The sequence below is a fragment of the Odontesthes bonariensis genome, chromosome 22 (genome assembly GCF_027942865.1).
Source record: "Odontesthes bonariensis isolate fOdoBon6 chromosome 22, fOdoBon6.hap1, whole genome shotgun sequence".
In the NCBI taxonomy this organism is placed as follows: domain Eukaryota; kingdom Metazoa; phylum Chordata; class Actinopteri; order Atheriniformes; family Atherinopsidae; genus Odontesthes; species Odontesthes bonariensis.
The window spans coordinates 10,677,532-10,695,057 of record NC_134527.1 but is presented as its reverse complement, the minus strand read 5'-3'; the positions used below and the strand labels follow the sequence as shown (position 1 = coordinate 10,695,057).

Here is a 17,526-nt window from a genome sequence, read left to right as displayed (position 1 = left end):
GCAGTGCACTGCAGAGAGGGGAGAAATATGTCCCCACCTCAGCCTAATCCCTTTTGTTAGTTATTCTAAGTGATAATGATTTTTAATTTGTTGACTTAAATATGCAGCGCGTTGGTCCCTGGCTCAAGTTGCTGATTTGAGATCAGTTGGCCCTCCGAGAAATCAGACCAGAGAAGATTGACTTGAGACGCGCCAAAATACCACGAAAGAAGACCTGTATTAAAGTATTGTATTATGCAGAATCTGTCATAATCATTGCTATGATTTTGTTACTCTGCACACGAGTAACTGCACACTCTTACTAGTTGTTTGGCACTGGTGAAAGGTGCACATTCCCAAGTTTGTTTGGGTCAAGCTTGAGGTTCATTTTTAGCAATCCAATCTGTGCTTATTTTAACCCTCCCCTCCTTTTTTCTCTGTTTTCAGGATCTGATGGCCAAAGTGCGAGCCATGCTCGCCACCTCCAAGACCTTCCAGGCTCCCAATTCGTAAGGAGGGCAGGACTTTCTTGTTGCCACAACAGCCTGTGTCTGTCAAAAGGCGCCATTCTCCAGTTTCCCAGAGATTTAACTGGCATGCATCTGTTTCAACTCTGTTTATCCATAATTTATTATTTCCATCTTTTATTTGAGATCTGCGTCAGCAGACTCCGTTTGGCTACAATATGTCTTCTGCAGATTTGGAGCAGAGGTGTAGTGCTCAGTTTCACACCCGACCTGAGAAAGCAGCTCTTTAGCTGGGAGATTAAGTCGACGTTCATATGTTTTGGTGCTTAGAAAATGAAATGTGCTAATGATCCATAGCATCCCATTTTAAGATGAACTTCCAAACGATGTCAGTCATTTATGCAGCGTTACCTAAAGCTGCGGTAAGTCTATATTATCTCCTTCTATGAAGGTTTATGTTTTAATCCTTTTCATTTTAACCTCCCATTCTCTGCTGCCGTTTTTTTTTTTTTCTTCTGCATATTTCCTCACACAGTTCTCAGCACTTTTTCATCTTTCTACAGGAGACGTGGTTTTAATTTTTCACTCTGTCCCTCAGCTGTAGTGTGTGGTCTTCTATTTCTGTTCCTGGTTTGTACTGTAATGAATTCAAGGCAGAACGAGTTTGTAATCTGAGCAGTCAATAAAATTTCAGTTATGATGAACTCGTAATGAACACGTTTTTATTTTATTCACATACAGTCGCATATTCGAAACCTTGGTGTTAGAGTGGTTACCAGAACTAAAGAGGTGGGGGTGGGGGGGCAACATCTGGAGACATGTAGTAGGATACATACTTGTGAAAAATAAAGTTTACCCTCTACACATCTGGACATGGTAAAACTAACATAATCTTGGTATATAAGGTGTTAAAATTTAATTAATTCAACCTCGGATGATTCATACATATAACATTGTGTCATTGTTTATTGAAAACCAACAAAGCCAAACTCACAGTTCCCCTTGTGTGCTCGGTCTTAAACAAGGTCTTGCTCAGAAGACCTGAGGGGCTTGGCACATGTTTAAAGGGTTACTACCATCTAAAGATATACTTATGAATATTATAATTGTATTTCTTCCAGTAGATTGTCCTGAATGTCATACTTTAATCAAGCTTGATGTAATGAAAATGAGCAGGACAATCAGCTGGTAATCCTAAACAATCCCTTCAATTTTTTATTTGTTATGAGTTCAGGCATTCCAGGACCTTTTTTGGAGCAAGTACAATTTCAGTTTTTCTCCGAATTGAAGAAAAATTGACGCATCCAGTGGCCCATCTCTAACAGATTTTAAGTTTAAATTCTGAGCAGATTTAGCAGGATGAAATTCTGCTCTCCTTTCAGCTTTACAGTGGTGAAGAAAAGGGTGAGACAAGAACTTTCTTAAACCCTGATCTGGCACTGCTTTGTAGCCCCTTGGCCTGGCCAGTTTGTTTCTATGGTGATCTCCATGCATCCTGCAGACATGACAGGACACAAATCAACCTAAAAGCCGCTGCCTGACACGCTGGGTCGGGGTTACAGAAGCTAAAAGGAAGTTGACAACAATCCAATGATTCACTCTAAATCATAATGCCACCAGGAGTGGGCGTCGTAGTGGTTTGTTTTTCAGCTGAAGCACATCGTTTTAGGGAAAATTCCATTTTCCACTAATTAATGCAGAAAACCTGACGGGTCAAAAAGCTGCAAATGCCACTGCTTGTTTACAGTGACACAGTAAATGATTCAATCCTTTTCCTCCTTCATTCGTGATATACCGAGGAGATCGAGGAAATTATGTTTACTGCCCCCAAGCCTTCGCCCCCATTGATTGTGTGAAGTAACTGTCACAGCAGCATTGTTAATCAACTTTGAAACGGTTGATTGGCTGATATCCTCTGGGTGCCTGTCGGTGCTGAGATGGCACCTGTGACCCAGTGGGTAGTTTAAACCAAGCCACAAAAATTGTTAGTTAACTCCAGCTTGATTTACTTCAGGCAGAGTGCCAGCTCCTATGGGATTAGATGTTCAGACTGATTACCCTGTTTAAAGCTTTGGTAAGTCGTAAAAGTAATCAATAAAATGGTCTATTCCAACACAGACAGATAGCTAATGAAAACACATTATTGATTTATTTTGCTCTTCTCTATCACTAGTACTGTCGTGCTTTTAAATGGTGGCAGACTGTAGCACGGTGGCAAGAACACATAAACCCATCTGTAGGGTACAGGTGGGTATCATCAGCATAGCAATGTTTTCAGAATTGGATTACCACAGGGGGACATTTTGGAGCAAAAATAATTAGTTTGCACACACAGGACTTGATGACATAATAGTTCCTGCACAACAAATCTCTTCAGTGTCTGAAGCAAAGGTTCTCCACGCCGTTTAAGCCTCATCAGAAATGTCTCGACTGTTCTTCGGAGGGTAGTTCAGGCCTCCTCAAACCAAAGCGATAGTCAGTTCAGCTGGTCATCATCAGGGGAACTCTTCAGAAACACAACTAGAAGTAAAGTGTGGAGCTGACAATGCAGAATATTTCCTATGTCCAAACATCAAACATCACCGCTGATGTTTTGTGTTTTTTTGCATTATTTCCTTCTCGCAATGTATTGACCGTTCGTCAACTGGCAAGTTATAGTTTCAATAGGCAACACTTTCGTTTGTTGCCTGGTTTAATGGCTTCATTAAATGTAAGACAAAATGTAAGTCTTATAATAAAAAAGCAGAATGCCACCGCTAAATGGCTACAGAACTGTTGCTGTGAACACAGTGCAGTTCAGTCCTATGGACTATGTTAGATTTCAACTTGTCTTTATTGATGCATTTTAAATGTGTCATGACGGACCTACCCTGTACAACTTTACATTGGTAATGGTTAAGCAAACTTTTTTTTTTTACTTTGATTTAGTTTTGTTTACCACAGTAAACGCTGGGATACATATACTTACCATTAAGCACGTAGATAATTCATATGACATCTTTTCAAGTGTAGAGTAGCAAAGGTGTCATTAAAATAAGAAGCCTTAAAAGTGAAACATAAACATATAAGAGTGTGACTGGTCTGCCAGCAGAGATGAAAAACAACCTGTGCAGTATGGCAGCCTGCCCAGGGTGCACCCTAACTTTTGCCTCGTGGCACCTGGGATAGGCTCCAGTACCCCCACCGACAAGAATAGGAATAAATGCTAAGAAAAGGGGCTTCAGTGCTTCCTTTATAATCTCTTTTAGCACATGAGACACTGGAAAGGAAACATGCACAGTAGTGATGAGGTTACAAATGAAAGGAAAATAAATTATCATGCCCCACAATTCCTTGCAGTCACACTCACAAATAACTTGTTGAATGAGCATAAAAGAATATGGAAAAGATTTTCACCCAATTATATAGTTTTCTTTCAGCAATTAACAATTCTGTCGTGCCCATTTATTTTACACGGGTTGGGTCAACTTAATCTTCACTGAAACAAGTTTTAAAAATTCAAATCTTGTCACATTCAAAAAAAGCATTGTGTCTCTGTCACTTATGTCAGTCTTGTTGAATGAATCCAATCAGATCTAACTGACACAACAAGGCTGATTTGAGTATGACTTTGTATGAGTAAACCTCTACTGGCTCATTCAACGGCAAATTGAAAATTTGTTCAACCCATCCAATTAAACTGACATCCATCCATAGATTATGTTGAGCCAACCCAAACAAATTGAAATGTTTGTGTCTTTTAAGTTTTCAAGAATGATTCACCAAACAAACTTAAACTTCATATGTGATTGTTATGAAATAATATTTCATATATCAATCAACAATGTGCCTTTCTTGTTTTGCTTTTTCTCTGTTTCTGTACTCAGGTGTGATTGACAGTCTCTCTGCTGACTCAAAACCTGTACTGTAGCCTGCCAGTGCAATTAATGGTCAAAGGAGGCCAAAGCTTTTTATCACATTAGTGTTGCAAGAGGTCCACAGAAGCAGTTGTCTCCGTATTAACCACATTACTACTGAGGAATTTTAGGGCAGTCATATGGAAATAAGTTCAAAAGCTCCTCCACTGCAAATGAGACTTTACAAAAAGCAAATAGCGAGTCAATAATCAGACAAATTTAATTAAAGTCCCACATGCTTGTTGAACACAAACCCATCCAAGAAAGCTTTTCATTGGCAGAAATAAATGGGAAGGAAATTTGTACTGTACCATGAATCCAATTAAGTAGCAGATTCTTTTTTCTTTTCTTTTTTGTCAAACAATTACATGAAATCTAGATTTAGTACCGCTTTCTCCGACAGAGGAAAAGTTTTTAGCAGCTCAGGCAGAAAATGTTGTCGAAAACAAGAGCTCACAATGATTCATATCCATTCACTGATGACACTGATAAAGTAACATTTTAGGAAAGTGCACCGTACACATCACAGCTCTCTGAATACTCGCTCGGTCTACCATGCTGCGATGACTGGAGGGGGTGAAGAGAATGAGGGATTTTTGTTCTTCCTTTCAAACAAAAACTAAGGACTGGGTGCCATGTAGTGCAGACAGATATAACACATAATAGTGATTTATTTCAATATTACATTATGATCTTATTTTTATCTATTCATTTATGTGTTATGATGATCACACTGTAACTGATGAATGTACTTTCTACAGTAAAAAATGTACATTAAATTCTTGTTCAGGCATTTTACTGAGTGTAACTGTATTTTGCAATGCATCATGGGCCCAGAATAGATGAAGCACTATGAAGTGGTTCCAATTGACACAATGCAAAGTTTCCCTCAATCACCAGTTTGTTTAGATACCATACTGTATTTTGTCTGCACAGACCTTGAATTCTGACTTCAGGACAGTGGCAAAGTCCATCTTCTCTCTCGTTTCCTGTCTCCATCTCTTCCCTTTTCCACTAACCAAAAACAAATCAAAAATTGAACCAGGGAACAATAGCAATAGGCAAACGTGGTGATCTGGTGATAGGTGCTAGATAAACTCTGTAATTTGAATAGCATACAAGTTAAAAGTGTAAAAGAGTAAAAGAACAATAAATTCATATACAAGAAACACCTGTAAAAGATATCCAGCAAAATGTAATTTACAGTAATCTCACGACACTATTGGCTTCTTTTTTGCCAGGTATTTCCTGTCACTTCCACGTCTCTTAACAGTATATGTTTGACCCTTTCAAATCCACCGACTCTGTGGTAGTTCCAGAGATGTGTTGTTACTTTTCTTTTATGTGATTCTCCACTCTGAACAAAATGGTACAGATGGTTCAGAGCTCTTGAAGGCTAACTGGGACATTTTTGTACTTGACACTGGGCTGTTCAGTAACTGCAACACTCTCCATGTAAGCGACCTCATACACCAAGCCAACAGTCGGCCGTTGGGGAACATCTGGAGTATTTGGAAACGTCTGCCTCTTTTTATTGTTGCTGTGTGCAGACTGGCATGATTGCTGGACTCTGTCTGTCTGGAATCTTTTTCCAGCATGTAGAATCTGCGTTTTGTATGATGGTTTTGCTGTTTCACAGTTAAATCAAATCAAAACAGTAGCAACTCTTAGTTTGCTTAGACCACAGTGATTTCTTTTCATGTGACTGCTGTATCCTTTTAACCACAGTGCAAAAGAAATTTGATGCTATATGGCTTTTTTTTTCCATACAACATCCTCAGAAACAATCTGAACAAACAGTTCTGCCTAAATTTGTTTTTAGCATTCACAAAGACTCGCTACTGGGCTTTTTTAGACTGCTTTTTATCCCCTGTTTAGTGGTGGCCAAGGCACGACACGAAAATTACCCATTTTCCTCGAGTCTCAAGCAGCCACGGATACATTGTTAAGATTAAACAGTATGCACATTTATTTATTAGGTTATTAATCAGTTAATTCTAATTCAATTCAATTAAAAAATACTCTATTTATCCATCCATCCATCCATCCATTATCTATACCGCTGAATCTGTCGATCGGGTCGCGGGTACTCTATTTATCCCAGAGGGAAATTAAATGTTGATGTAACTCAATTAAATCAATGAGTTATTATAGATGCTGATGGCTGTGGGCAGGAAAGATTTCCTGTAGCGGTCCGTTTTGCATCCAAACTGAAGAAGCCTTTGACTGAAGAGACTCTGTTTTCCGATAACAGTCTCATGGAGAGGATGTTCAGGGTTGTCCATAATTCTCTTGATTTTATGCAAAATCCTTCTTTGCATTATTGTCTCCAGAGGTTCCACAGTCGTCCCCTGAACAGAACCAGCCTTCCTTATCAGGTTGTTGAGTCTTTTTAGGTCCCTGGTTCTGATGCTGCTGCCCCAACAGATGACGCAAGAGGAAATGACGCTCTCAACAACAGACTTGTAGAAGATCTGCAACATCTTGCTGCAAACCTTGAAGGACCTTAGCTTCCTCAAGAAGTACAGTCTGCTCTGTCCTTTCTTGTAGATTGCTTCACTGTTGTGTCTCCAGTCCAGTCTGTTGTCCAGATGAACACCAAGGTATTTATATTCCTCAACCACCTCCACTTCTTCTCCCATGATGGAAACAGGGTTTGATCTGACCCTGTTTCTCCTGAAATCTACAATCATCTCCTTTGTTTTGTTAACATTCAAGATGAGATGATTGTTCCCACATCATGCCACAAAGCGGTCCACCAGCTCTCTGTTCTCAGCTTCTTGTCCATCTCTGATACACCCGAAAACTGCAGAGTCATCTGAATATTTCTGTAGATGACAGGAGTCTGACTTGTACTGGAAGTCTGAAGTGTACAGAGTGAAAAGGAATGGTGAGGGTACAGTCCCCTGTGGTGCTCCTGTGCTGCTGATCACCTGGTTAGACACACAATTCTTCAGTCTGACAAACTGTGGTCTGTTTGTCAGGTAGTCATTAATCCAGGTGATTGTTGAGGCCTCCACCTGAGGTTTCTGGAGTTTCAGATGAAGCAGATCAGGCTGAATTGTGTTAAATGCACTGGAAAAATCAAAGAACATGATCCTCACATTGCTGCCTGCTTTGTCCAGGTGACAGTGGGTTTGTTGAAGCAGGTGTATGATAGCGTCTTCAACTCCAACTCCATGGCGATAAGCAAACTGCAGGGGGTCCTGATATGTGCTGGTTTGCTTACACAGGTGGGTCAACAGGAGTCTCTCCAGGACCTTCATGATGTGGGATGTCAGGGCAACAGGTCTGTAGTCATTGATGACTGAAGGGTGAGTTTTCTTTGGTACCGGAACCAGACAGGATGTCTTCCACAACAGGGGTACCTTCTCTTGGGTCAAGCTAAGGTTGAAAAGGTGTTGCAGAATCCCACAGAGCTGCTCTGCACAGGCCTTCAGGACTCGGGGGCTGTCACCATCTGGACCTGAAAAACAGTTCTATTTAGCTGTGCATATGACACCTGAAAGTATTTTATCTGCACTCTTCACTTTTTAATTAATTAATGATTATTTTAATGGGTTTTAAATTTCTTTCTTTTTTAATTTCTTTCTTTTATTTTTTTTTATTCCTTTTTAATGGTTTTATTGCCTTTTTGTGATTTTATGTAGCTGTAAAGCACTTTGAATTGCCCTGTGTATGAATTGTGCTCCATAAATAAAATTGCCTTGCCTTGCCTTGCCTTGGACCTGCAGCCTTGTTCCAGTTCAATCTCTCCAACTGCCTTCACCTGACTTCTAGAAACAGAAAAGTGGGAGGGGGAGGCAAAGGGGACAGCAGCATCTCCTGATTTGGTTGAAGACAAACTAGTGGAAGCAGAAGAATCCATGACTGAGGTGGAGGTGGAGATGTTACAGGAAAGCTGTGGGTCAGAGGAGGGTGGGATGTCTCTTTGGCTGGGAACAGGAGGGGAGGATGGTGAGCTTGTTCCTGAACTGAACCTGTTGAAGAATGTGTTGAGCTCATTTGCTCTGTCCAGACTTCCATCCATCCGATCCTCCCTCTGCTTGAGGCCTGTGATCTTCTTCATTCCTGACCACACATCTCTGATATTGTTCCTCTACAGTTTACTCTCAAGCTTCTTTCTATACACCTCCTTGCTCTCTCTGATCTTGACTTTGAGCTGCTTCTGTATACTCCTCAGTAACTCCCTGTCTCTCTCCCTAAAGGCTCTTTTTTTTTTCTTGTTCAATAGTTCCTTTAGCTCACTGGTGATCCAGGGTTTGTTATTAGGGAAGCATCTCACTGTTCTGGTGGGGATGGTGTTGTCCACACAGAAGTTTATATAGTCAGTCACTCACTCAGTCATGGCGTTAATGTCCTCTCCATGTGGCTTACAAAGAGAAATCCAATCAGTTGCATCAAAACAACCCTGTAAGTAATGATGGCAAAACGAGGCTTCATGAACCAATGATGCTTTCCAGTCCAAAGGTTCGCCAAAAGGTTCATTACCCGAAGCCTCATTGAAACGGTCTCTCTAGTGACACCTGCTGTGCAAAAGGAATATATGACAGACTAAATTAACCCTGAGTTAGAGCATCCTGCAATATAAAATAAACAATTGTTGTCACTGTGTCTCAATGAAAATAAATGTGTGAAAACTGCATATATGGAAGTATTATTGAGTGCTATGGTGTTGATCACTCAAATGAAATATATCAATGATGTACCTTGACTACAGTGCTTATGGAACTAAAGTGCTTATGGGACCGGGAGTCAGGAATAAACTGCAACCGAGCAGTATGGGCAACAAGACAAATATAAGTTATTGGTTTTTATTTAAAGAAATGTGTGTCAATAACGTTGCGGTTTAATATGCCCAGAAGAAAAAAGAGCGACAACAACTACCGATAACTATGTTCTTCTCTCGAAAAAACACACCTGCACTGCGGGCTTTAGAAGAAAAAAAACCGCTACAGAGCGGAGTCAGGATGCAGCGGCTCAGTCAGAAGAGCAGTGAAATACACGTGAGTCACTATTTGTCCTACTGTACTTTGTATTTTTTTTTCATAATCATTTTTCATTTTCTCCCGTTCTAATCCAATGACTCGGGTCGCGGTGCTGATCTCCGCAATTTGAAGCGTTCGTATTGATGATTAAAATGATTATTTTACAGTACAGTAGTTATTTGTAAAAAAAAATAAAGGTTACTACTTCACGGATTTCGCCTATCACGGGTTCTTTTTGGAACGTAACTCCCGCGAAAAACGAGGGTTCATATCCTATATAACTATTCTAACACTATTCTAATAATAGTAGATGATATGACTGATATAATAACTGAACTTAACCACTAACTCTGATACAACCAACGCACACTCTACCTCTCACCAATACCAAACGCCAACTCAAAACCCTCGAAGTGCCGCAAGGTTCAAACCTTTTTATGCGATAGTGAAGCTCAAAATGAATCAGTGACGTGTACACTGAATCCGAGGCCTCGTTTGTCATCAGTCACGTGATTTTTATGGAAACGATACAAGCCTCGAACCAACGCTTCATCTGGCTCGCCCCTTTTTGCTCGACACATGCTCCGAGGCCTCGCTTCAAACGCCACATCACTACCTGTAAGGCTTCTTCAGCTTCCTGTGACCACTTTCTAACAGTCCTTTTTGTGACAGGTAGTCTCTGGAGAAGGGGTTTATATGCTGAACAGAGAAAAACAAAGTTGTGATCTGATTTACCCAGGGGAGGTCTTGATTTGGAAATGTATGAATCCTTGACATTTGTGTAAAACAAATCCAATGTCTTGTTTTCTCTGGTAGAGCAGCTGACAAACTGTTGAAAAGTTGGCAGTGTAGCAGAGAGTGAGGCATGATTAAAATTACCAGATATTGCCACAAAAGAATTGGGGTGTTGTGTTTGTATCTTAGCAACAACGGAAGTGATGACATCACATGCAGTGTCGGCAACAGCTGAGGGTGGAATGTAAACAGCCACCAAAACAACACTGGTGAACTCTCTTGGCAAATAATATGGACGAAAACTTACTGCCAATAGTTCAATGTCAGGACTGTAGAGATGACTCTTCACAGTAACATGTCCTGGGTGACACCATCTGTTGTTGACAAGCACTGCCAATCCACCCCCTTTCCTTTTCCTGCTACTCTTTAAATCTCGATCTGCTCGTACAGTCAGGAAGGAAGCCCGGCAGAGACACGCTGGAGTCGGGATATGATCCTGCAGCCATGTCTCAGTAAAACACATAATGCTACATTCCCGATATTCTTGCTGAGTCCTTGTCAAGGCTAGAAGTTCATCCAACTTGTTAGCTAACGATCTTACATTGCCCATGATGATGGATGGCAGAGATGGTTTGAACTTCTTCTTTCTCTCTCTCCTCTTTGCTCCTGATCTGCATCCATGACGCCTCCTTTTCAATTCCAGTGGGATTTCTGGCTTCAGTTGTCGAATTATTTCTGCTTTTCCAATGTTAATCAGCTGCTCCCTGTTGTAAACTATCCTGTTGCTATGGTTATGCATCATAACAAAAGAGCAAAATATACAAAAGTATTGGGAAAAATCAATCCAGCTGCACAGCATCCAAGGCAGGAAGGAACAGTCGTCCAAAAAATGCAATTTCTTCCAAGAAAAAATTTAGAAAAAAGAAAAATTCTCAAAGTCAGGTACAAAGCTACTCCAACGTGCTGCCACCCTCAGCGGCGCATTCTGGAACATGAAAGTGATCACAAAGTCTAACTGAGTTATACTAACTTCAGGATGGGCCAAGGCCAAAACTACAAACACGACAAAACTATCTAAGCCAGAAAGGAGATGGCCTAAACGGAAAAAAAGAAAATACAATCACTTCCCTCACTAGTCGAACAAAACAGGAGAAAACAAAGGAATGAGAAGAAAATGACAGCCCGCCCAGGTTATTAATGCATTACTTGCGTAATTTAATGTCAAATCTGAACCAAGTAACAAGGTAGCAGTAGAGCGAAAGGAGTGAGAGTTGAAACTGAATGAACGAAAAGAAGGAAGTCAATGACTGCATTGGTTTCAACATGAATCCCATGCTTTGGAGGCGAAGGAGAACCTCTGAATCTCGAGAGGTCCTTGCTAGCTACTGTTGAACGAGCACTGAAGCGATGTTTCCCGTCAGCGTTTCCAAATCAGTTGTCAGCTGTTCAACTTAGAGAGTAGACAAATAAAACAAAGTTTACAACATCGATTTTACACAATAGTAACTATTTTACAGTTTATGGTTGAGTGATTGAGGAATGTTTTGCTTGGGATAAACCAAATTGTAAAACTGTAACAGCCCTTTTGTATATGACTGCCCCAAAGCTTGAGATTTTAGGAACCTCTGCAACCGGATTTTAGCATTCCTTATTCCCATCAGTAAGTGTCTTGTCTTAATACTGTATGACACGTAGGTCAGAAATTCTGCAAGCAGTTCATCTGGCCAATCCAGTATGTGTGAAAGGACACTATCATGTGGGCCTTTTATCTGCCTGCACAGCTGCACTGGCTTTGATAAGAAAGGCGAGTGTTGCTATATGCTGCATTTTTCAAATCATAATTGTGCTCTACCTCTGAGGAATAGATAAGTACAAGTCAAAAGGAGTCCAGAGAGGCAGATTGATGTGAGGGATGAGCCTGCATCCTTTTTATTACCGCTGCAGATAGTCTTATAATCCTTCTAAGCACACGTGGCGTTTGTGTATCATTCATCCAAGCCGGGAAAAAAGTCTCTGATGCTGTGGACCCGTTTTACTCATTTCATGTTCAGCATCATACTTGGCAACGGAAGCAGTTCCAGTTTTTCAGTTTTATTTTGTCATGCAAGCAAAAGACCGCAACAAGCAGAAGGTACAGAAGTACATCTTAGCAATGCCCAAAAGAGCCTCCAATCTTCAGTTTTTGATGAAGAATTTTTAGCTCTTTTTATCTCCTCTAAATAAAAGCTGTGTTTCCATCCAGAACTTTTTCTGTGAGGAACTTTCACCACTATCATTGTGCAGCTGTAACATGAACAAAAGAATGGGTATAGGATATAACCCTTGGAGTATGTTTGTATGGAATGATGGAAGAGCCACATAAAAATGATTGATAAATCAGCACAGAATAAGAAGATAAATGATTAAATTTGTACAGGAATTAAAAAAAATGAATGTGGAAATAAGGAAATGTGAATATAAGGGAAATATAAAAGAATAAACAGACATGGAAATGAAAAAAGGTCTATCTATCTATCTATCTGATTGTGGATGAGCAGAGTGAAAGGGTGGCAGAGACTTTTTATGAAGTTCCTCTGGCATCAGGCAGAAGGTGAAGCTGGGGAGAAGGCATGTTGTGTGAGAGTTTTTATGAATGGGGAATGAGGGACAGAACAGAAGAGGGTTTTAAAGAACAGGGATCACGCCGATTGGCTCAGAGTATCAGGTTAGAAGACAACTGGACCAGAGCAGTGACGACAAACTTTAGAATGAAGTGAGTATGACAGCATGGGAAAAGGGAAATGATGAAAATCGGTGGGATTAACAGCCCCCAGACCAGGGAATGAGGGCAGACGTGACCGAACAGATTTAACTTCGGCAAATGTTTCATTTGATCTTGCCCCCAAGCAGTGACTTGTCTTGTCCAATAAGAAAAAGGGTCAAAAGCAGGCAGCATATCACAAGCTCGCTCAGGGGTTTCAGAATTGCTTGTTGATCTTTCTTTCTTTCTTTCGGTCTTTCTTTCTTTCTCCAGAGTCTCCAAAACTCAAACTTCACTAGATTATATCAAAGGTAATGCTTATTCTTAACTTTTTTTTGGTATGCTGTAATTGCAGGCTTGTAGCAGTATCAAAAGTGCCAAAACTTTATTTGATCTTGTTTATTGGATGCCATTTTAAATGCAGTGGCATAATTTTGGTGGTATTTGGTGACAGGTATGATGTGTCCTGGGGAAAAAAAAGAGATCTTTCTTCTCTGTTTCTTTAAATCAGAACGTCTCATCGACATCACGACGAAATGAACAAATTATTGCAATCCAGACTCTACTTTGGGACTGTTGTCCAAGAATCAGAAACAGTTTTATTGTAAAGTAGGTTTACACATACAATGAATTTGTTGTGTTGTGGTGGTTCTTTGTTTTCCAGATAACTAATTAAAAACAATTAATAAGAACAGTAAGTAAAAATGAAACAAGTGGAACAGTGGAAACAGTATGTACAGGTATTGTGTAGACATTAATCTAATGTGTAGTGGGTGGTGGGATGGGGTGAGGGGTCAGTGTCAGTGGGGGTCTCTGGTCTTGTTTATGAGGCCAGCTGCAGAGGGGAAAGAAGCTGTTCTTGTGGCGTGAGGTTTTGGTCTTGATGGACCGCAGCCTCCTGCCAGAGGGGAGTGGGTCAAAGAGTTTGTGTCCGGGATGGGAGGGGTCAGCTGCAATCTTGCCTGCACGCCTCAGGGTCCTGGAGGAGTACAGATCCTGGAGACTTGGGAGGTTGCAGCCAATCATCTTCTCAGCAGAGTGAATGATACGCTGCAGTCTGGTCTGGTCCCTGGCCGTGGTAGCGGCGTACCCGACCGTGATGGAGGAGGTGAGGATGGACTCGATGATGGCAGAGTAGAAGTCCACCATCATCGCCTTTGGCAGGTTGAATTTCTTCAACTGCCTCAGGAAGTACATCCTCTGCTGGGCTTTTTTGATGAGGGAGCTGATGTTAGGCTCCCACTTTCAGGTCCTGGGTGATGATGGAGCCCAGGAAGTGGAAGGACTCCCCAGTGTTCACTAGGGGAAGAAAGCAGAAAAGTATTTAGCAACAATGCTAGACTTCCAAAAGCCTTTAGACTAACAGCAATCATACCGCTAATAGCACTGACACAGTAGTGCCAACTGCTCTTCAAAATAATTCATAAATAGATAAATAATTGACTCAATTAGTCATATAAATGACTATTCAGTCTTGCCTGTCCATATTTCTTTCAGTGGTGACTATAATGGCCACACGGCCACAGCTAGATATTAAATCAAAAATGTATATGTAATCAAGTCAAGCTCATCACAACTGCATTGATTTATTCCAGACTAAATTGCAGGCTGGCATTTCCAATTTCATTAATTCACACTCGGAGAAAGAAATTGTGTTTGTGTGCAAGCGAGACACTGAAGCAGAAAGGAAGAGTGTCCGGGGCAAAGTGACTCAGGCAAGCAGTTAGAGAGAACCACAAGGGCAGGGAAATGATTTGTTTGTTCTATGGGATGCGAGTGCAGCGTAACTCATAGAGACATGTGAGGAGATGGGCAGCCGGGGAGGAGGTGCTGGTGAAAAAGAAGGGTTCCATTCCCAAAAGCAATTGATGTCTGTATTCATAATTTTACGTCCAGACATTTTGATGACTCAGTCCTGGGGCTAACCATGATAGGATTTGACAAGATGTTGATGTGCCATATGATTTTTTTGACCGCATGGCTATTTGATGTTTAATTTCAAGGAAATACTGCAGCCCTTTGGTGAAATCATAGCTCACAGCTCCAACATAAATATAAAGACGGCTGGCTTTGAGCGTGGATGACGTGGCTTTGACAGATGTAGTGCGACTGCCAGCTAGAGCAACCGAGGCGAGGACTCAGGGCAACTCGGCCGCAGACGTAGGGACACAGTGCTCTAATTAAGACGTGTTTCAAAAGGAAAGGGAGGACACTGGCAGGAGTCCCAGTGGTGAACAAAGTCCAGGATAAGTATCTATCTATCTATCGATCTATCTGGCAGCTTTTTTTGATTCGGTGCTGAAACTTGGACTTCTTCTTGATTCCTTCTCTGTTGCAGCTATTGCCACTAGTTTTAATTGGACCACTTTGTCTTTGTCTGGGACAGAGATTCCCTCAGTATTTCCTTTGTACAGCCTCTGCAGTTGGTGGCTCAGAGTCTGTCTCAATCCCTCCGAACACAGCATACGATCTGCTTCATGTTCCCCGATTTGTTCCACTTAAAGCGATTACTCTCCTTAATGCTCCTTCTGAATTCAGCAAGTTACACTGATTTTCTTCAGTCGTAAGCTGAGCTAAAAAAAACGCCACGTTGTTGAGTATGTGCTGACCTGCTGCGTGGTGTCAGGTGTATTAAAAATCTGCTGAACTTCAGACTTTAAAAGAATGAAGCGCTGAAACATTTTATCTGTGTGCTTCCAACGCTTTTGGGCTAAAATGAATTTGGAGTCTGTAGTATTTTCTAAAGGCTTTACAGAAACCTGTATGTTTGAAGCTGGATGAGGAGGTCTGAACGTTGCCTGAGTGAAACCGCTTTGGCATGAAACTTCACGTGTGTTTCTTTGCTCAAGTTAAATTACTTTGCTGGCTTCTTGTCTCTTTCTTCATCTCTCTGCATCAAGTTCATTTTTGAGTTTATTTTTGTGCCGTGCAATTAGAGTGATGCATAGAGATCGGTAAATGGCGAAAAAAATGGTGAAAAAGACATATGTGATGTATATTTGTGTCCACACACACAGCTGTGAAGTGAAAGATTCAAAATACTGCATAGACTCCTAGGTTTTACCAGTCACTTTACTGAGGTTTTAAACCAAGATGGCGAGGTTAGAAAAACATCATGACTTGCAATGAAACAGACACTGTAATAACGTATGCCATCCAAACTCTTTTCCTGGATTACTGGGTCCTGCTCCCTCGGCTAAATACACAAAACATACAGGACACGCAAATGAGACGTCTTTCTGAAACACATTACTTTGAAAGTCTTGCTGGATAACTTGAAAAAAAAATACAGATTTCATCTTCCTGAGCCTGAGTACAAAGCTTCCTGTTTTTGTGACTATTTCAGATATTGCCATAAGATTGGGCAGATAAAACATGACCTGCGTACCCCTGTTCAATCATTACAGTTTACTCCAAGATATTAAATCAAATAAAGTAGGTGAACATAAAAAAAGGAATATCTTTAGACTTTATGTCTAAAGGAGAAATTTGTTGTTAAATTCTTTCTTAAATTCCCTCAGCATCTTCTTCATGAGAGAGGACCAGCCAAAGTGCTGCTGCACTTTTAAATCTCTGCTCAATTAGCTTATGTTAGAATTAGCTTTGTAATATTACACACACACACACACACTTCAGACAAAATACAGTGTAATGTTGTTTTGGGCTAACCTTCCTACCAACTTCTTTCATTGGAGCGTCTGTGTCCATGTTTGCTGATTTTTGACATTCACTTATACCTGTTTATATTCTCAAAAAGATGTTCTCATCTGATATTGATGTCAGCCAACCTGTTTATTTTATCCTACATGGCTGTTCCCAGCTGTAAAATGTAAATTTTCTTTAAATCCACTCATTTTGGGTTTTTTTGGGGGGGTCAAGCATTTTTTAGCTCTGTTGTGGGGAAAATAAGCCCCATGTGTAAGATCAGGGACAATGGTGGCTCATTGAATATACAAATATCTCAAACAGCACAGCAGGATAATCACCCTCTTAAGTACCACTGATAGATCCAAGCCAAGGTAGGGAGATAAATGGACTGAAATCATCACATAGATGGCACCATTTCTGCACCTCTGTGGTTGTTATAAAAAGAGAAGCGCTCACGGGTAAATGTTGGATTGTTGTGATGGATAGCAATTACATTCTGCTTTCCCAAGCCAAATTTTCAGGCCCACTGCTACTTCCAGAGACATAAAAAAGACCCATTACCCAGCCTGAAACTTGAGTCTGAACCTCAGATTTGTTATACTGCAATGTATTTCTCTTTTATACTAAAGTACTACAACATAGAAAAGAAAAACACACATAAGACATATTGGAAATAAGCTACTCAAAGATATTCAATGATGCTGATATGTATCTCACAGTGATCAGTCTGATATTCAGCACAAAGCCGAAAGATAAACCTGTCCCTATTTCACTTTCATTCAGGCGCATCACTTCCCTGTCTCCCTGAAGCAAAAACAGCATAATAGCCCTTGGGATCTGAAAGTCAACAGAGCTGAGGAATCACTAAATAGATTGAAAACTAAAAAGTAAAAAAATAAAGCGGTCCGTGTGAACCATCTCAGTCAAAAACATTTCTTGTCTCTGAACAGGCGATTCAGAGACCCATCATCACCAACACAGCTCATTGCAAATAGCATAATTACCGTACATCGAATCTTGTGATCTAATCTCGGCTCCATTTGTGCTCCAGAGTAGGCAGCTATTGTCCACAC

General features: G+C 40.7%; 1 protein-coding gene across 2 annotated transcripts in view; it reads left to right on the top strand.

Moving 5' to 3' along the window:
* sfswap (splicing factor SWAP) overlaps positions 1–1,157 on the top strand; it is a 42,700-nt gene extending 41,543 nt beyond the window's left edge. For both annotated transcript variants that reach the window (XM_075455088.1, XM_075455089.1), the window contains one exon: positions 427–1,157. In XM_075455088.1, coding sequence (XP_075311203.1) covers positions 427–492 — 66 coding nt within the window. In that variant the 3' untranslated portion in view covers positions 493–1,157. The remainder of the gene's footprint in view (positions 1–426) is intronic.
* Positions 1,158–17,526: the final 16,369 nt, after the last annotated feature.